General features: G+C 39.8%; 1 protein-coding gene across 3 annotated transcripts; it reads right to left on the bottom strand.

Annotated features, from left to right (window-relative positions):
• Positions 1–364: 364 nt before the first annotated feature.
• Positions 365–20540, bottom strand: ZC3H14 (zinc finger CCCH-type containing 14). Of its 3 annotated transcripts, none has more exons than XM_065838440.2 (17): positions 20396–20540; positions 19519–19561; positions 16032–16146; positions 14962–15002; positions 14414–14609; positions 13655–14063; positions 11710–11870; positions 10497–10597; positions 8749–8904; positions 7142–7216; positions 6540–6696; positions 5784–6007; positions 4075–4195; positions 3030–3166; positions 1894–1988; positions 1272–1378; positions 365–646 (listed from the first exon to the last, which is right to left on the bottom strand). In XM_065838440.2, the coding sequence occupies exons 1-17, from the start codon at positions 20429–20431 to the stop codon at positions 640–642; spliced, it is 2181 nt and encodes a 726-aa protein (XP_065694512.1). In that variant the 5' UTR covers positions 20432–20540; the 3' UTR covers positions 365–639. The 3 variants fall into 3 exon arrangements, with proteins under 3 accessions (XP_065694512.1, XP_065694511.1, XP_071665643.1); XM_065838439.2 differs by having other exon boundaries at positions 13643–14063; positions 20396–20539; XM_071809542.1 differs by lacking the exon at positions 20396–20540 and adding an exon at positions 18050–18077 and having other exon boundaries at positions 13643–14063; positions 19519–19545.
• Positions 20541–21653: the final 1113 nt, after the last annotated feature.

Below are 21653 nucleotides of genomic sequence, written 5' to 3'. Positions count from 1 at the left end.
ATGGTTTCAGCTGTTTCAAGTGAAGCAGCACAGTATCATTAATTGTTTAATTTCTCTTGCTTATGAAGTGGTTTTGTTCCCTTGTCTTTGTTTTTCCCATTTGAAAAAGTATCGGGGTATGATGACGATTATGTGGAAGAAAATGCCCAAAAGACAAACCATTTTCTCCCTTTTTCCCTGCGAGTAGATGAAGAGTTCCACGTCACACTTTGCCAACACATCAGATCAGTTGTCTGCACTGTACCAAACATTCCCTGAATGAAAAATACTTCTGGTATGATCCAAAGACAGGAATAAGCTTTCTAAGAGCTTTTGACAACACACCTAATCTTAAGCAAGAGGCATTACCAAACAGAACACAAAGTATGCTTTGAAAGTTTTTAATGGAATTTAAAGTAAAACTCTTCTTACACAGACATTTTCTTCTTACAGTGTAAAAAAAATGTAAAATTGCTCAAACTTACAAACTTGGAAAATTAGAGACATTTCAAGTATGCAATCAACCTCATTTTATGAAAACAATGTATATTAAAAGTTCAAAATGCATTAATCTCTCCAACATCCTGTGTTCCCAATGGTTAATCGTCCTTTCTGCTGCTGTCCGAAGGAGACAAAGTTCAGTCCCAAGTTGTAACATAATCATTCACTGAGGAGAAAGAGAAAATTCATGTATTATAACAATTGTACCAGTCTGCACAGATGATGTGAGAACTGATTTGTGTCCTGCCCCTCAATGATTAAGACCTTTGCAGATGAGATTAGCTGGGGTGAAAAGCTCACACAATTTGACTACTTTTAAGAGAGGCCCATGGCCACAGCCTTCTGAAGTTTGCTGCTAGTTTATGAAATCACGGGTAGATGAGAGGAAGGAGCTGTTCGGTCAGAAACACTGAGAAAAAAACGGAACAGTTTGTGGAAAAAACAGCTCAGACACAAAACAACAATGGTAAAGAAGAGCTTATGTTGGATTTTCAGCTTTATTCAAGTAAAACTCAGTAAACACAACATGTTCGAGTCAGGATTCCGGTGACTCTGCCCAATCGCAGCTGCAGGACACCTGGTTTTCAGTGTTGCATCACAGCAGTTACTGTTTATACTACTGAAAACAAACAGCACAGAGTTCTCTTTAGAAGAAAGATGCCCACCACAGGTATGTTTCTTCATACAATCTTTGTTGTTCCTCACACACATTACTCCTGTGAGTACAATTACACTGGTGATGTAAGTCACAAGGTACCCCCAAGCCTAACCAAGAAAAACAAGTGTCTCACCTGGTTTGCGTGCGCGTCCATTTCAAGGCATGGCGTGGGGGTACAGCAATAGTCGGGTGGTAAAAAGCGCAGTCTGGCCTCGTACACTGGGTATTAAATCTGCAATGCTGAAAACGAAAGCGTGTCAGAAGAGGCTACTGGAAGGCAGCTGAACTCCTGAACGAGCTCACCTAGAACGCGTTACGTGCAGATTTGCAGTGCTGTATGACAGATCTGACGGGCAACTGAATCAACAGCCACTAGTGCAATTGGTTCAACCCAGTGGCAGAAGGAAATCCTTTTTCAAAAGGATTAATTATGAGTTCGATGCTCCAAAAGTGCTGCTGCACTGGCAGCTGCAAGTTCCTCCTCCTCCTCTGCCCCAGCATCCCAGCTGGGCAGATTTTTGACAAGTGCTGTGGCTCTTTGACTGTTTGAATCCCCCCAGAAGCATCTGGTAGAAAGACTGTTTAAAAATTAAATTGCCAAATTCTTTAAGTCACTGCTTTTGTATATTCTTTTTCTGAGCCAAAGTTGAAATGTGAAAAGTAAAAAGTATGAAATGCTAGCGCCATTTTCTGACCCAAAGTACCCTATTTCAAGTATCTAGAAAGGAAGGGAAGAGATGGGAGATAGTTCTTACTTTTGGGTGGTAAAATGGACATTCCATTTTCTTACAAGCAGGAAAAAACTTGCACAGCGGACTACTGGAGGGTACGGACAGTGTGGGAGCTGGTGCTAACAGTGGAAAAGAAAGAACAGCAAGTGAGCATGGGTCAGAATACATGGCTTTTTAAACACAATTCCACACAAATACATCAATCCTTCTGCAATAAATTACGTTTTATGGCACACCAAAGTTCTGCAGGAAATGTGGGAACCATATCACAATGCACCAAGTGGATCTCATCCTGGATGGAACGAGACTATCAGGTAATCATTAGTCTCGGTTCTTCACCATTTCAGGACAGAAGATACCATGGTCATGGCAATGCTTCCAACAAATTAAGGAGAGATTCTGGTAGGCAGAGAAATTCAAATGTTAAATTTAGACAGCAGCAAGCCTCCTAAAGGTTAAGCTGACCAGACAGAAAAGCGCAGGCAGTGCACTTTCCAGGAATGCAGAGGAGCTGCTGGAAATGGCACAGGAGATAAGCACACTGTACTCTGCCTTCCGGCAAAGTATCAAAACTGCTTTGTACCCTAGGGGCTAAACCACTTCCAGAAGACCATGGCTTCAGTGGAGCAAAGGCCTCCGCCCTCTTCAAAGGCTCAGGAATGCCAACCCATAATGCAAACACAGCTATTGAGCTCACTGGGTAACCTCAGCCCTGACATTCATCTCATCCTTACCTAAAGTTAACCCCTGCTGGGTTAGTAAAGAAAAAAAATGTGCATACAGAAACTTCTGTTTTCTATTTATGTCACAAGCTCTTGGTACAACATGTATCCAATTTAAGAAACAAATCTGAGTCAAACTGCAGTGCTGGCCAATCCCTTCAGAAGAAGGGACAACTTGGACAAGTCAACACTTCAGCCTGACATAGATTTGATATGGACTCTCACATAACAGCCTCCAGGGACCTTTCTGGTAACAGTTGTTGCAGTAACACTGGATTATTATTCTTCAGCTAGCATTAAGAGTTGAAAAAAAATTAAGTCAAATCAAGCAAAAAAAAAAAAAAAAATTCTTTCTGCACCACTGTCAGTTTCTGCTTTCAAAAATACAGTTTTCCCCACCGCTTTCATTCAAAGCTCAGAAAAACAAGAGAAGCTCACCTGGTTTAGGAGATGGATGGGGGCTTCGGCGACTGGCGTGAGTGTACGGACAGTCTGGCTTAGTGCACTTTGCATCGTATTTACAGTTTGGATGGATGAACAAGCATTTATCAGCAAACTTGCAGTTAGGAAAAACTCTGAGGGGAAAGAAATTGAGTCATAAGCCCATACTCAGAGCAAAATCCCCAAGGAGCTGTTGCTCACAAAAGCCAGAACTACAAGAGGCCTTGCCCAGGTGTATTAGTTCCTCACAAAGCAGGGTATGCGGGTGCAAGGCACCAGCTGTACTCCAACAGAGCTGCACTCATTGGCCCTGTGGACACTTTACGTGCAGTAAGTAACTGAACTATTAATACCTTACACTCAGTGGAGTTCAGCAGCAAGCTCCTTGTTGCAAGCTAAGGCACATTGTTCTTAGCGTGCAGCACAGAGCAGCAAAGGCACTGCAAATTCACACCTCCACACAGAGGGGCATGGTTCTCTCGCTGATGAGAAAAGTGCTATTTTGAATTTAGTTATGCCAGATTCTAAAAGAAAATTCCAATGTCTGAGTAAATGAAGCTACATAATCTTGTAACATCTATCTCAAAGCAGAAACTGTCTTTCTGAACTGCTGCTGCTTGTGGACGAGAAGTGAAAGGCACAGTGCACATTCACGAGTCAGCCTTTGCTTTCAAATAAAAACAAAACCACTTCCTTACTATTTAATGGTACCCTAACACGTTCAAAAGCATTTTGACAGCTAGCAGAAGAGTGCCTGCTGTTTTAAGACGATATCAATTCCCCCATCTCTAAGCAACACAAAGCCACCAGCCTGTACACTCAGCTAAGCTTCTTTCTGCATAAGCACAGTTGTGACTCTGCTTACTGAACACATCCCTGTATTCTGGAAACAGAACCGAAATTACAGTGTGATAATCTAGCTCTGATCCTACCATAACAGACTTAACACCACCTTGGAATATTTACTAACAGAGAAGGGAAATTTGTAGCACTGAAATAAAAATAAAAATAACGTCAAACGGATGAGCTTTGCACTGCTCACTTGCAAGGCAGCGTGGGGTGATGGTATATACATTCATCTCCATTTTTACAGGCAGGCCAGTACTTGCAGCGCTCAAGCACCTTCTCCTGTTTTTGCAACGCACTTAAATCTTCCATTTCCACTAGAAAGAAAAAAGAAAAAAATCAGGTTGGGGTCTCTATGATTCTATATATGCAATATGGCATACACAATACAGCATAATTGAAATTCAGGATACTTCCCGTTCTCTCTCTCCTTTTAACCCAATTCTTGATAAGCCCCTATTAATAAAAAAAAAGTTAAGACAGTCAAAATTTGTGTACAGTCACATTATCTGAAGAAAATTTCCAAAACCACAAAGTGAAAGAAGTCAGAATATTGGACTGGCAGCTGCCTTTTGGTGAAAAAAAGACCAAACTTGAACTGTTTACAAGGAAAATAAATGAATTTTCTTCACAAATCCAAATTGAGGTGTGGAAGTCAGACCAGATCTTGATCAGACAAGACAAAGATTCTTCTTTAGTTATGACTGTTCTGCTAAGCCATGTGTTAATGATAGCTACGCTTCCTTTCTCTGATTTACTTTTGGCTCTAGAAGATTATTTCAAGAGACAATGTAAACCAAACATTTTGGTACAATTTATTACCACGGGGACACACACCAGAAAATAACAACTTTGCTGTAATCTCCTTGCACAGATACCAGAGCCACTTCAGCTACCTGAACCCCGACTCCAATCCAAGGAGTATTTTAAGGAATTCCAAGCTGGGACTTTGACCTTCTCCACTTCAACATTATTTCTAAAACCTCATTCTGCAAATTCAGGCAATTCAGCTTATACCTTCACCACTGTTTAATTTTCCCAAACCTACCTAAACCTTTGGCTTGACAAAGCTTTCCAGGACTTCCAGACGTACCTCTCCAATCTAATTAGTGACACAGTTGCTTCAGCTTCATTCCATGCTCAGCTTCACTTGTGCCTTCTCCTCACAGCACACAGAAGCCAAGTAATGCTACCCTGGGGTAAAACCCCACGGCTTCTACAAACCACCTCCTCACTGATCTGACTCTGTGAACTTCAGTCACACTCCTGCTGCTCCTGGTTAAAGTAGCTGATCAGGTAAGAATCCCTCACAAAGACCCAACTGTATCAGCAACACTCTCCCAAATAGCTTTAGTCATGGTTATGAAAGAGACCATACCAGTAAAAGCAGAGATCTGCTAGGGTAGTACTCGAATACATATTACACTGGACTAGTAAAAATGTGTCAACAGATATGTAGCATTCCTGTCTTCTTTAAAACTGTCTGATATTGCAAATCTAGAAAGAAACATTAACACCACCTGACATATTTTTTGAAGTTCAAGGCATGGCAAAACATTCATCACAAAATCTCCTGTCCATCAGCAGCGGGACAAACGATAACAGGTCAACCAGAAGTGCAGATTCTCACAAGACAAACTACATTTTCAAAAGAACAAAACCCAAATCTTACCAATCCTGAGATGTATGGAGAATTACCTACGTGCCATATTGCTCTAGTTTCCCAAGATAAACACTTCTAAAGATATAGTCCCACTGAAGCACCACATTTCATTTGCCTAAAGAATGTTCTAATTTGAAGAATAAACACCATCACTTTGATCTCTCAAAACTGATAAATCCAAGAGTTCTATCCACAACCAAACCATTGCACTGATGTTAGATCTTGTTTGTAAGCACAATTACCATCGCAGCTCTCGAGGTGCCTGGCTACAACCTGCATCTGCTGTGCTCGAAGGCCTTTTAATCCTCTGCTGGCACACATATTTTGGGTAACTGGCTTGAATCCTTCCGTTATACACAATTCTTCCTCTTCTTGATCAGAAAGGTATCCTGGGGGACTGGGCACACCATCCAGTGTCACGATGAACTTGGGACTAGCGGGTTTCTCTGGCTGTGCAAGCTGGTCTCTACCAAGAAAAGAAATGTAGTAAGATTATTTTCTGACTTGAAAGGTTTGAGTAAAAGTGAGCTGCACTAATAACCAGAAGTAGTGCAAGCTAGCCTATGGAGAATCGTACAGTAACAAACCTGCTGTTAACTACTAATTATGTACTTCAGTTCTTAAGAAATGTGATCTCAGGGTGAAATGGGTATAAAACTAAATGCAATTTAAGCAAAATTATTATTTAACTAAGATTTCAGAAATCAGAACAGCTGTGACAAAAAAAAAGAGAACTACTTTTCAGTTCCTTTTTCTTCTTCTTGCAAATCAAAGACATGTTCAAGCTATAGTTGAACCTGGGAATTATTTTGCATTTGGAACAATTTCTGAGAGTTTTCTTGCCCCTGCTTTTTTTCCTGTGCTATTCAATGTCAGTTCATTTGCCATGATTTCACAGCCCCTGACTGGACCGACAAAGCACAAGTATGACCAAACAATTCCATCTAAACCACAAACAAGCATTCTGACTAACAGTCCTAAAAGAAGGAACATTTTACCTTGTCTGTATTAGACGTCCTGAGAGCGCTCGTATTGCCTCTGTGGCCCTCTTTCCCAATTGCTGATTCTGCGGCACTATTTCCTCAGACAACCTGGGCTTCTTCAGAATAAACGACCTAGTATCCGAGTGGACCATAGATTCCACATCGTAGTAATCTGAATTGGGAGAAAAATGACATAGAAGAAGAAAAAAATAAGGTTGTAGTTGTACTTTAAACTTTCAGCATATTTTTTTTAATCAATTTACTTGGCTGATAAGCTAATTTTATTTATTTTTCTAATTTCTTGCTAGTAGCTTTGAGAAAACATTTTTACTTCCTTGCTAATTCCACGGAAGTGGATCAACAAGAGCCACAGGTCACATTAGGCCAGACCAGTAAACTTTGTTACTGGAACAGCTGTGCTGAAACAGCGTTGAAGAGGGTGCATACAGACCCAAAATCTCTCAGGCTTTGAACACCCATTGATGCAACACTTTTATTGCTTAGTGATGTAGAAACTAGAAAACACTAGCAATCAGTACAATTAATTGAAAAGGAAGTTATATGTTCACATTCACTGACCAAGCACTATTTGAAAATAAAACATCACAAGACTTAACCTTGAGTCACTTGCAAGGTATCATCCATCATAGGATCAATCTGAAGCCGAGAAGAAATCTCCCTTTGGTCAGCTCCTAAAAAAAACAGTAATTACAAAAATTTTTACTGCATGTCAAAATGCAACAATAGATTTAAGAACTGAAGCACATTTTCTAATTACTTTAATTAAAAAACAATACCACCACCACCACCACAACAGAACCCTCCACACTTCTAACAAGAACACCATTCTCATTGTTATGAACCCGTTTCTCTTTGTTTCAGAAACAGCAGCAAGTTTTCTCCAGGCAGATGGCACGGCAAAATGTAAATACTGAAAGACTCCAGTCTTTCCCATCATCGTTGCTTGGTACAAACACGGTCTGCGGGTACGGCAATTTGCAAAGGCCAAGTTCTTCCTCCACATTTGTAGCAGTGCTTCCCATTCAGAGAACACACACACAGGAAAGCATCTACCTACAAGGGACCACTTTATGGTCTTCTTAAAAGATGTGAAACAAATCAGAGTAGCACTGTTCTACATTTGACATCCGGTTTAAAAAAAATTATTTTGCTTTCTATATATTTCCTAAGCAAGCTGGCATTTCAATTTCAATGGCAAAAGAGCAAAAATATTCAGCAGAAATATATTCTGCACATTAATTCAAAGACTGATAAAGTTTCTTCTTATGTACTTTACAGACATAATTTCAACTATTTTATGTTGGCAGAAAGATTCCAAATACATCTATATCAGAAAAAAAGAGATTGAAAATACAGAATTTTTTTAATAACTAATGTTTACCATTCCTTAGCAATGATCATGAGCTGACGTAACAAAGATCTTACAGCAAATTTTAGTCAACAATCTAAATATCTAAATGCTTGGGAAGAATGAACTAACTTCTTATAGAAGTGTTTTTCCACCCCCTTGCTCCTATTATTCTTTGTAACTAACACAGACATACACGCATATTTTTTTCTCTGTAACAAAACTATACTGAAAAGACACTATGACTGCCTTTAAATGTTACGCCATTTTCCTTCAAGAGTTTCATAACAGAAGTAAAAGCAAAGGTTACTGTTCACACAGTTATCCTGGTATCAGTTGTCCTGTAACACCAAATATAGCACTCCAATATTTACACAAAAAACCCAACATTAGAATTATTTGTGTGGTTACAACATGTCAGAAAGAATCTTTTAATACTTCATATGCTGCAAAATTATTCCAAATGTAGAGTATCTTAGCTCACTCACATAAGGTGTGTGACAGAACTACTCCTAGAATAAGGAAAAAAAAAAAGCAACAAATGGAGAAAAGAGAAGTTATTACTATATAAACAGGTGCATTTGCTTATGCAAAATTATTCCTCAGTACTATCTAGAATGTTATACCACCTTTCAGTTACTGATAAATTCCTCTGAGGTAATCTGTGTGTGTGTATATTAATAATATATGTACCTATCTTACAGCCACGCTTCAGAAAGCTTCTTGGTTTTCAGAGCACCTCCCCACGCAACTTTTGATGCTGACTTAAAAATTAAAAGCATTTATTTTCTCTGCTCAGCCTGTTGTAAAATGACATTCCCTGGAATACATTTTTAAAGAATATTATCAGATGACCTTGAGTTCCTTCAACTGTCTGCTCCCTTGGCTCTTCTACTTGAAGCTGAGAACTCAGAACAGGCAGTCTGTTTTGCACATGGATTACTTCTAACTGAGATCCTTCTGGGCTAACTCGAGTCCTTGGTGCAACAGGAACAGTCTGTTTCTGTGGAACTTTAAATCAAGAAACAATGGTAAGATCAATCATTTACATACAACCCAATCACACAACAGTATTATTTCCACATATGGTGCTACAATAACTTTCTTAAATTCCTGCACATACACAAAAAAAATCCCAAGCATCTGTACCCTAAAAAAGCATCTTTAGCTACCTGTAAAATTCTTAGTGTGAAAACACATTTGTGCATGTGCATAGAGCAGTCTATGAGTGGCATCTCAGAACATCTACAGCATGAGAAGAATTAGAGTGACATTAGCAAAGTATTCATTCATCCACTTCTCCACTTAATTAATTAGGTCCTTTCTTACGGTATTGAAACGGTATTTCATTCCACCTTTCATATAAACAATCATGGATTATCAATGTACACATTTCATACAGTACCAGCTACCTTATGCTAAGGTGCCTGCAAACAGAATATAAAACTTGACAGTAGAATCACAGAATCATTTTGGTTAGGAAAGAGTCCAACCATTCATTTAACACTGCCAAGTCCACCACTAAACCATGTCCCTAAATGCCACATCTACACATCTTTTAAACGCCTCCAGGGACAGCGACTCCACTATTTCCCTGAGCAGCCTGTTCCAGTGCTCAAAAACACTTCAGTGAAGAAATTTTTCCTAACATCTCCTCTGGCTCAACCTGAGGCTGTTTCCTCTTGTCCTGTCACATGTTACTTCAGAAAACAGACCGACATCCACTCCTCTACAATCTCCTTCCAGGTAGTTGTATCATGGAATTTGGGGGTAGCAGCATGACAGGGTGACTTCTTTACTTGGTTTCTGCTAAGAGCATCAGAACTGGCTGTGAAAAGCTAAGCTTATTCTTCACCTGGCTGAATATCACATCAGCACTCAACTTCCGACACATAAAACTAAAATGCAGTACCAAGTACTGGATTTGTCATTTAAGATCTTACTGTTTTGTTTTACCTATGTATTTCAAAATAGCTTATTTCCTATTCCCCTCAAAATACTTTAAAAAATACAGGAAATATTACCTCTGAAGCAGAACTTGCATGATACTTCAGATAAAATTCACAAATCACTTTTGTATTAAACCACAAATTGGTGCTTTTTGGCCTCTCCACTGAAATATTCTCATGTTGGTAAGTCGAACTACAAGACCACTACTATTAAAAATCAATAGTTTAAATTAATTTTAAAATTTTCTGGCTCACAACGACCATTTTGTACATGTGCTGATGTAGAAGGAAGGTATGTTTTTCTTAATAGTTTGCAGGTTTTGAGCGAGAGCAGGCGAGAGATTTTTAATAGCTTTCAGTTTTGCTACAGATGGCATAAAAGTCATAGTTTGGGTAGTCTAGTGAATGGCCCTTCCCTGGGACTTACTATCTTGATTAATGTATTTTAAATAACTCTTTCCTCATTTATGCTTTCATAGTTCCTCACTCAAGATTAACGTAATGTTCACAGGACATAGAATATCTGTTACATGTACCACTGACATGCACTATTTAACATTCTGTTTTATCTCTAAGAACTATCTTTAGCTTGGATTTATAAAACAGGGCTTGGAAATACTATAGTTTGGCAGAAACAAAAATAATGCTAATTACCAGTGGAATAATTGGTTGTTTTTGTAACCGATTCCTGTGCTTCCGAGATTGCTTTCAGTATTAAATTCTTATTGGCCTGTTTTGAAGGTGGCAATGAAGGTCTAAGGGAGATAAAAAATATAATTGTACTTTAATTGCAACAGCACACATATCAATGTTAAACACAGATATTTCAGCAGGTAAACACAATTATTCATAATACAGATAGAAATCATAATCTTAAGTCACTTTATCCAGGCTTGTTTTCAGCTTGTTAATCTATTCTCTGAGTGGCTGGGGATCCACAAAATGCTCTCAAAAATAGAAGTCCAGAGGCGTGATTTCACCTCTCAGCTTAAGTTGCTGTAAAACCATGCAGCATCTGAAAGGTATTATACAAACCCTGCCATTCATCTCCTCCCACCTCTGCCCCCCACTTGCTGTTGCTGCATTTGTGTTGGCACTAGGAATTATGCAGCTGCCCCAGGGAGAAAGATCCAGCTGAAAACTGACTCCATCAAAAAAATTATTGTTGAAAAAAAAGCTTTCTGTTTGTCTTTGAACATCAAAAATAAAGAAGTTTAAATCAGATAAATGTGCTGTGGCACTGAAGACAAATTCAATGAAGTGTATTAGCTTAACACTAACTTATACAAGCCAGCACTATAGGTCAGTAGAACCATCTCTTCCACAGTTAGAAATGTTATTCCTCTCATTGCTGAATATCAGATACAAATCACTGAGGTACTCTGACATCTGACATTCAGACAGAATTAGGGAGCAGAAAAAAGGAAAATCCTCAAGCCTTTCGAAAAGTTAAAATCAGCATAAAGAACAAGTGATAATTGGTTTGCAAACTATTCCTGAAATAGCAATAAAGTAATTAAAACTCCTGAAAAGTTATTTTACCACATTAAATACCTGGTCTGAAACATGTCAACATTAATGTTCTTTTGCAGTAATCTCTTCCCAAATGGTGTAAAATTTCACATTCTGTTGTAGTGTATGCACAATAATAAAAACAGGTTACAAAATCAGAGGAAAAAAGACAGTATAAACAGACATCTCACCCACAAAGTTGTGAGACAGTACAAAAAAAATATTAAAATGGTTTACTGAATTTTGTCTGTCAATTTTCAAAACTGCAAACAGGTTTCCCCAACTTCCAATTGCAAAGTTCTTGTTCATTATATTAATTCTGGAAACTACACAGAATCATTGAGATCTCAAGTACCTTCTTTCTGGCTTTGCAGGTACAGACACACTGCTGGAGATGCCTCCTGTTCGCAATCCATAGTCTTCCTCGTCCTCCTCATCTTCCCCATCATTACAGAACTTTTTCACTTTGACTACTGAGCTCACAACAGGCAATCGCCTCTTCCTGGAGCTTTCTTCCTACAGCAAACAGCAGCCAAAACAATCCATTTAGCATAAAACATGTATTAATAAGCCAGCAAAGAAAATATTGCAATTCAACCTAAAGCCAGAAGATGGAGAACTTCCATTCAAGCTGCATGAGTCTAGGACTACTGTACTGTCTGCAGAAAAAAGTGGTAGCAGTAGGGAATATGAAAATCAGACATATTTACACTCAAACGTCTAATTAAAAATGTAACTGTAAATAACACCAGGAAACAGAGAAGAAAAATCTAAAGTACAGATCATTTATCCAACATCTACAGAAGAAGCAGAATTTGCCAAAGAAATTAATACTACCCTTCAAGATGTACCTGTTTAACGTCTCATAGAGAGAAGTCAAAGCAGTATGAATGACTTTCCCCCTGTATCAACTCTAATTCCAGATTAGTGAAAGGGCAAATTTCTAGCAAGCTGACATATTCCAAAAGACACGACGAGCTATACGGAGCCAGAATGGTCCAGTTCGGGCAGTGCAAGATCCCTGTTCTGACACAGCCACGCACCACCATCGCAGCGCATGTGGTAGTGACCAATTTAAAAGCCAGGCTACGTGAAAGCACAGAGGCAAGCACGTGCCAATTAATTCCTGCAGGAACCGTCACTCAGCACTGAACTACACGCGAGAACAATAAGGCATCTGGATGCCAGGTTTGTACACAAGACCCTTGAAATGATCCTGTATCCTCCAAGGAGAAAGAAATATCCTAAGGGATGGACCTGGACTACACTGATACAGAAGGTTCGTACAGTAAAAAAAAAAAAAAACCCACAAAAAACAAGACCTAAGGAAATCAAAGAATCACTTAGGTTGGAATAGAACTTTAAGATCATCGAGACCAACTGTAAAACAAACACTGCCAAGCTCACCACTAAACCATGTCCCTAAGTGCACATCTACATGTCATTTAAGCACCTCCAGGGATGGTGACTCAACCACTTCCCTGGGCAGCCTGTTCCACTGCCTAACAATCCTTTTTGAATAAAATTCATTGTCCTTTCACAAAGACAGAGAACCATATGAGCAGTAACAAAGATGCACTTGGAATACAACGTATGTAAAATTCCCTCTTCATTACAAAATCAGCAGCCATAACAATCTTCATTTCACTCACAAAGGGCTCTTAAACTGATTCCTATGGATAGTCTTAAAACTATCAGCTAGGACTATCACCCTGCCTGGCTTAGTCTGGCCTCCAAAGTATGTAGGGCTGCAATCACCTTTTAGTTTGTCCCTGTACAACACCTATCCCACAGGGTTCTTAAATTCCATGGTTCTAAAGAGTATAATAATCCTAGCAAGCAACATATCTGGGCTTCAGGGACTAATGTATATCTACCATAGGTATGAATAAAGATCACCCAAAAACCAGATCTACAGAACTGGGTAGAGCTGGAGATTTACATAGCACATACAGAAGATCATGCTGTTGTAATGATCTAGAGATCAAATTTAATATTTCTGATTCCTCACATGCATCATAACCATGTGCTAACCCATTAGTCCAACTCCATATAGCATGAAGAATTACAAGCTAATTAAATCTGAGATGCAGCATCCAGTCAAGGGATGATGTTACACTATGCAATCTCTTTTTAGCAGTGGATCTGAAGAATGAAATCCCAAATCTACTGGTATCAGTAACAGAAGTCTTTTGATTTCTCTGAGGTCAAGATTTTACTGGAAGTGTACATAGCAATTTAGGTTCCTAGTAAGTCTAAAACACTGCAATAGTTTAGGTTGTACTAACCTCACTACCTACTTTATCGGCACTAAGTTTGGAGGTGGGTCTGTAACTCTCTGCTAAGCTGCCAAATGCTTCTGGATTGCCCAGCTGGCCCGTTTCCAGAGACCTGCAGCTCTGTGTGTCTGACTGCCGGCTCCCCTGTAAGCTGCCCTGCTGTGACAGTCTGTGCACATGTGTATTGCCATCTGCAGTTCGGCTCGCTGGCGGTCGGTAGATTTCAGCAGAAGGACGAGAAGAACCGTAAGTTACAGTTACAATAGGTTTCTTCCGTGACAAAGGATTCTCCTGCACAAAGTTCAGGTCTTCATCAATTAGATCATCTGGTTCAGGTTTAATGTCAATTACAGCTTCAGAAGGTGACAATTCCCTCAAAGGCTTGACTGTAGATGTTAAGCGGGACGCAGAACCATCTTCACAAGACTGCCTGATAAAATAAGAAATTGCCAACTGTTAAGTCATTTGCAAATAAAGCTCTGGAAAATGAGAACTGTCTTTTAAACAAAGCCATCAGGAAAGAATCACTAAGGTACTATTGTTCATACAAATCTAACACACTGATTGCTACTTTTAGTTTGCTTAATTCATCTAAGCTCATCTGCTCCTTAAAGAAATGGAACTGAACTCCTAATATGATGTTTTTATGCAACAAATTGTAGCAATGCTTTATTCTTCAAAACTACTTTGACCATCCCAAGTATCTGTGCTCTTCAGAAGGGCTACTACAGTCACACAACTATTAATGTCTGAATGTGTGTAAGTAACCAGAAGCTTTACCGTGAAGCAGCGTTCCTTTGCTCCTGTGAGCTGGTTGAAACTCTTGAGTCGTTTCTTTCAGTCCGAGTGCTGGAAACTGCAAGAGGTGGCAGGATATCTTCACGCCTCTTCTCATCATTTGCACAGGAACTGCTCTTGCTGGAAGGAAGGTTGCTCTCAAAGATATTAGATTCTGAAGATTTTACACTAGATGGTTCTGTGGAGACAAGTACCTTTCATTTTTACATCAAAGCACAGCAATACAGATTTTACAGTAAATGTAGCTAAGAAACTGCAAAAAAGACATCATGCAGATCTGAAAACACAAAAAGCTGAAAGCTATTTCAGCTGAAAACATTAGCAAGAAACACCCAGAAATAAGTTCTGGACTCAGAAATAAATTCTTTATCTGAAAATATAAAGCAATTTTTCTAAAGAGTCAGGACCCAAAAGATCATCTAAATTGAAAAGTAATAAAAAAATATCTTAGCTGACTGTTTTAAACTCATTAGACATGCAACACTACACAGAAAAGATAACCTACTTTCATTCAAAACTAATTTCCTTACCAGTAGTCACAGACCGCAGCTTATCCAAAACACCATGGAGCCTGAAATGGGGGACAGGGAAGGAAGCAAAAGAGAAAAAGGAAAAAATAAAATAAATTTAACTTACATTCAGAATAATAATCTTCCAGAAACAAACTGCCATTCCCCCCTATAACAAGCATTTAATTTATCTGAGACATCACTTTCCATCAACTGACATGTATAACCTCAAAACTGAGGCTTTAAATATCTTGCCTCCAGTGAGTCTTCACACACGCAGGTAGAGCATTCATCAGACTGTTAACTTGAAAAAATACACAACTATGAAAGCAAGAAAACTCCGTGGAATGAAATATCTGTTTGGATACTCTGAAACATTGACTTAATTGAAGATTTATACTGTAAGTCAAACTCAGTATTAGAAAATGCATGAGAAATATTATAATGGTTAAGGTTGTCAAGCAGTCTAGCATAAATTAATTCACACTGTCAGGAGTTTAGAAAAGAGTTCATCTGTTGCTGGTTCGTCCTGCTCACAATAATTCTGGGGCTCTAACTTTGTTTTGTAGAGCTGGGTGGTGGTAATAAATAAAAGCCTGAGAGGTGGGAATACATATGCCTTTGGTATATGGAATTAGATCCAGTGCTCATCTGCCCTGATATAGTAACTCCCATGCCAAACTGCAATCTGAAGCACTATTAGCATAAAAGCAAACAAGTTTGTCTTTGATAACTATTTTTACATCTAACTACAGTAAATAACACTCTCGTGCTCACAGTGGGTTTTGCAGGAATAATTTTAAGTCAACATATGGCCCTCACTTACCTGAGCATTTCATACTTCATTCAAAAATCTGACTGACCTTTGAGCAAACAAAGAATATAAGCCCTCCAGTCCTTAATTCTCACAGCAATAGCCTAATTGTTGACAGACTAAAAATAATTTAGTTACTAAGGCTGCAAAGTAAAAGTTTTGATTAATGTAAATTACACAATGGGAAGCTAAGTAACTTCTTAAATTCTCAGGTTTCACTTACAGAAAGCAGTCCTGACTACTGGTAAGAAGTGTGACAAGTAGCTTACAAACATACCAGACAGTGAACCTGACAGTGTTGTTTCCAAGGAAAAGAGAAAGGTCTTCTGTCATCTGCTCCTGACTCTTCTTATTGGCCACCATAACCATAATATAATCAGGGAGCTCTTCATCTAATAGAAAAATAAATATGTTGTTTTAAAGTGCAATAATCATAAAACGTATAGCAAACATCCTTAAACATGTCACTAGATTTTTTCTCCAATTTTACTACAAAGACTCTGTTGGCAGAGGATAAATTAACAAGATTTCCATCTCCTCTGAGGTTCAATATAAGTTTCAGCTATGAGTGAGGAATAAAAGATTGTCATCTTCACAAGAGCATAAGCTGAAGGTGAGTGAATAAAGCATTAAAAGGACAAGACAAAAGACAGCAACTTGGCTGCCTATATCCTTTTACTTGAACACTAACAATGACCTACAATTTTCATCACTTCAGATATGGTCAAATATAGCGCATTATCCTTGTCAAATTTCCTCCAGTTACAAAGATCAAACAGATGGATACCCCTCCTTTCTGATTTATGCATTAAACAAAAACTGTATTAATTTCCAGATTTTCCATATACAAAAACAATTAATACCAGGCCATTTAAAAAAAAAAAAAAAAAAAAAAGGCAAACCACACAAACAGCAACCTCAAGAGTCTGATTCTCTAACTCCCTAACGCATGCAATTTCATACACAGGGAGAAATCCATTCACTCACTCACACAGGGTACACCCGCTTATCAGAATGGACAGGAAGGTGCTCAGAATCTGACACTACTACATTAAGGGTTTGGGGAGTTTGGTATTTGGCTTTTTACTTTGGCCTAACTCTGACCTACTCTGAAGGACTGAATGGTGCATTTGTTGCTCCAGGGCATTGGGTATGCCTCCTGAGCACATACTTCAATTTAGTTTAATCAAACTGTTCATGCTCTCCAATACCACTCCATGACACAAACATAACAACAGTAAGTGAAGGTAGCTGGAAAATCCACTTCAAATTGTGAATACGAACCAAGGCATTAATATAGCTTTACTAATTTCAATTAAGTTAAGCTTGTAGACAACATTAAAAAGAACTAAGAAAATGAAAACTCTTAAATAGGAATCAAAATACAAATCAAATTAATTGCCTTTCTTCTGTGTCTCTCTATGTACGCTGTAAATAATTCATTGGTACCCTAGACTACAGAAATAATATTCATACATTGTACCTGCACTCCACTATTACTATTCAAGTGTTTCAACAAAACACATTTCTAGCATAATGACTAACTGTTTGTGTGTGTTTTGTTTATGGTTTTCATTGATTTGTTTGGTTTTTAAATTTATTCATTTATTTTTTAATGTAAGCTGCAAGCTGCACAAGATGGATGGATACCCAGATCCAGGAACTTAGAATGAACGTCATTCTTTGGCCATGCGACTTTCAAACCTGATCACCTCCTCAGGTGGTTTACCATATGATAAAGAAGGTGGTACTTTAAATATAGATCAAAACATAAGTTAAAAGCTGTACCTGCACAATAGAAAAGGAAAACAACTGTTTCTCTCAGTGACTGTGTTGGTTTATGCCAACTTTGTATGCAAAACTACAGCCATTTGAAAATATTGACAGTTGATGAATATTTAACTATTTTTGTTTTGCTTCATAGATATGAATTTTTCCTTTCTAAGTTCTAGACACCAAATAAGTTTTAACATGTCTTGTAGCAAAATACTTTTTGATAGAAAAGAACTAGTAATTACAGAAAGAAACAAAAGCATGGTTCTTGCTCACAGAGGTTAGAATGAGGGAGAAATGACTTTTAACTGTTACCTAAAAGAAAAAAAATAAGGTTTTGATAAACATTACTTGAAAAGTTGTCCAAAATACTCTACTCAAGAAAATAAACCTGGAAAATGACATAATTTTTTAAATAATGGTTTAAAAACAAAGAAGAGGCCAAGGGAAGTCAGACTTGGTGATAAAGAATACAAAGTTATTTAAAGAAGTTCAAAAGTTGACTGAGAAGAAAGTGCAGACCTTGTATACTGTTCTTGGGAACTGCCTTCTGAATACAGGAAACAGAAAGAAAAGAAAAACAGAGAAAGAAGAATCAGCCATAGTTGGAATCAAAGATTACTAGTATTCTATCTGCATCTTGGCATTACAGATAAGAAAGATGTTTTGTTTTTTTTTTCCCGAAACACAGGAAAAAGCAGACAAAGTATCAAAGAATGAGAAACTGAAACCTGGAATGATAGTAAAAAAGAAAAAAAAAAAAAAAAAGTCACTGTAAAGGCAACTTTTGAGACTGTGAAAAAAGACGGCCTTACAATGAAAAAAACCCTAAACACGGTTCCTTGGCACTTGCTGAGTTCAGAACATCAGCTCATAGGTTCATAGAACGTGAGCTCCCTTCTACGGAATCAATACATTTTGATTCGATAAATACAATGGCCGCCTTTAAATGGGAAATAAGATGAGTTCAAGATTGACCTACAAACTTTGAACTTGGTCCTGCGACTCATGGGATCTCTGAGCTATGGTCTCCATTCCTTTCCTTTAACTGAAATCCAAGAAATATCACAGACAACAAGGTAGTTGCAGGACTGAGGTATTTGGCTTCCAACAGAACATTATATTGTTACCAACTTTTGCTGCTGTAAAAACAGCTGCTCTCAAGTGCGACATCCCTTTAATCCTGGATTTTGGATTAAAAAAAAAAAAGAAAAAAAAAGAAAAAAAAAGAATAAAAAAGGAAAATAAAGAGGGGCAAAAAAAAGAAAACCATTTACACAGCTCATATCTCTTTCCTTGCAATCCAAAATAAAATCTCACCCTGCCTCTAAGATTCTGTTACATATGTTTCACCAAGATTAACATAACTCTTAGTTTTCCCATCAACTGTCAAACTCTCACATTTTGCAGATTTGTCCTACATAATGTTTCTGACATGGCATTTCCACCTGCTAAAACAGCCTATCTCTGTGTTACAGTAATATCCTTTCTCCTAATTTTGACAAATGTCTCATCTCGAATTCAAAAGGCTATTGAAAACATGCCTAAGAAAGACTGACTCCATCTCAAGAGTGGTCACAGGTAACTGCTGCTATATTTGAAAGGATCTTGCTTTACATGTTTTTCCTTATGCTTCAAAGAAACTTCCTTAAATATTCAGAGACATATCACTGTTTGTTTTTCTTTCAAATCCCTCCACACGTCTTCTTGAAAGGGGAGACTGTTAGCCTTCTTCGTTATTTCCTTTTAATTCTTCAAACATCAATGTCCACATACTGCCTCCTCTTATGGTTTGACTATACATATTTTTGAGAAGTAAGTCTTTTTCTTTCATACTAGTCCAGCACTTCATATAATTAATTTCATGCTTAAGGCTTCTGTATGCAGTAACACAAGTAATAATAAGTAAATATGCTGCTTCATTGACTATAACTTGTTTCCTATCTAACAATGAACCTATAGAAGATTGCTAAATATATGATAAAACTTACCAACATAAGCCCCCAGCTCCTGCAACTTTCCTTTTATAGCACCCTAAAAAATAATGAAATAGCATTTAAGGGATGGAGCAACAAAGTATTTCTAACTGCAAAACGGTGGGAAGCCTAGCAAAGTTTTTCTCATTAACTGTTCGAACACGTTGGTTTAACATGCTACTTTTCCTATTCTCCACTGCTTATGATATAAACGTTGTACTAGTGAGGGGCTGTGAGCAGAACAGCAAGTGCCAGGAATCTCACACTCTACCATATTTCATATATACCATACCACACTATACATCCTGATGCTACCAGACAACCTCCAAGCCCTTGCTCTGAGACCACCTGGGCTCATAAAGTGCAAAGAAAACAAATCCTGGGTACTTTGATAAAAGGTCATTCCCGGCTCAGCCAGAGAAAAAAAATCCTACCAGGATTTTCAAACTGTGACTTCTGAGTAGGAGCAGCCCTGGCGGTACTGGGAGCTCGGATGAGAGCCTCCGGCCAGGGCTGCTTCCCCTGCCGGGCAGCCCCCGGTCCCGGACCTGGGCCGCTCCGGGGCGCAGGCGGAGAGCCGGCCGGGCCGCTGCGGCACGGCAGGACCCTGGCTCCGCGTCCCACAGCAACGACTCTCCTGCTCGTGTACCTCCCGGGGAGCCCCGAGGCCGAAGGCCGCCAGCTGCTGGGAGCTTCTGCCAACCCCGGCCCGGCTGGGTGTTCGCCCGGCTCCCTCCCGCCGGAGGAAGCAGGCCGGGCGCTGCGGGGCCCGCCGCAACCCAGCACCCCGCGCCTGAGGGGAGGCCGGAGGGAGCTCGGCGCCTGGGCCATCGGCCAGGCCTGCCTCCCGCAAGCAGGCGGAGAGGGAGAGACCCGGCTGCTTTTCTCTCACCCGGATCTTGCGGCTGATCTCGGTGCCGATCTCCATGGCGGCGCCCAGCCGTGCCCGCTCAGCTCCCGCCGTAGGCCGCGCCGGCTCTGGAGCGCCGCGCCGGCGAGTGCGCGGCCTCCGCCTGCAGCGCCCCCTGCCGGGCCGCGGCGGTGCCTCCGCGCCAACCCCGCCGCGAGGGTCGCAGAGCGGGGCGCTGGGAGTGAGGTGGGGCCGCGTGGAGACGCGCCCCGGCAGAGCCCTGGGCACTAGTGGAAAGGCACAAGGTGCGCCGTCTCACTCTGGCGCCCCTCGGCAGCCGCCGTGTTCTCCTCGCTTCTCTCCTTGCCCTTGTCCCGGCAGCTGCCCCCGCCAGCTCCTCGGGGCTCGCCCCCCACTCCGGCTCCTTAACAAAATGCTCCGTGTGCCCAGTCGGCACCGGGCCGGAGGGCGGCCTGGTGGGTCGGGGCGCCCCTGGAGCATTGGCCGGGATGAGAAGGGCCGTGCAGCCCTGGCCGGGAGGCCGGCGGGCAGGGAGGCCTGGCTGCCCGCGGCCGCTGTCACCGCCGGTCACCGCCAACCCCTGGAGCCCACGGCTGCGGCCCGGCTTGGGCTGCGAGCACCAGCAGCCGTGGAACATGGAAAAATAAATGTACCTTGTAGCACATCTCTAATAGTCGCGTGACAGTGGGTCTACTCAAATTACTCAAGTGTCACGTTCACCTTTTTTTTTTTTTTTTTTTTAATGAAGTTGCCTCTTTCTTCCTGTTTGTATAAAACTGGTTTATGAAGTCCTGCCACATGGTTTAGAAGTATGAATACCATAAGATTAACAAGGTTTAACATTAATGCTCTTCTTAAAAAGTACAAAAATTGAAGATTTAAATATCTCTTAAAAACCAAATACATTATGATACACCAATACACAAGGTATCCAAGTAACTTTAAGTGCTGTACTATAGCTATACTATAAAAGTATTTTAGTATTGAATTTTAGTTCTGTGACCCCACGTTGAGACTGATAAGCCTTAAAACAAGATGCTCTTATTTTTTTCTAGGAGATTGCAGCACCTACTAGACATATTGCTACAAGGGGTCATTTGCAGAGGGAGAAACAACTATGTGGAGAAAACCCTATGGGGCAGATAACAGTAAGCACAAAAGATGTCATGTATAAGGCATACAATTTATCTTTTGCATCAATGTCCCAGCTTCACTTCAGCTGATTTAGTGAGTACTAACATTATAGAAAGCTCAGCCTACAGCTAAAGGGTCCTTTACA

Source organism: Patagioenas fasciata, chromosome 5, assembly GCF_037038585.1.
Source record: "Patagioenas fasciata isolate bPatFas1 chromosome 5, bPatFas1.hap1, whole genome shotgun sequence".
NCBI classification, from domain to species: Eukaryota; Metazoa; Chordata; class Aves; order Columbiformes; family Columbidae; genus Patagioenas; species Patagioenas fasciata.
The sequence above is the reverse complement of the archived record's forward strand: the minus strand, read 5'-3'. Positions and strand labels throughout refer to the sequence as shown.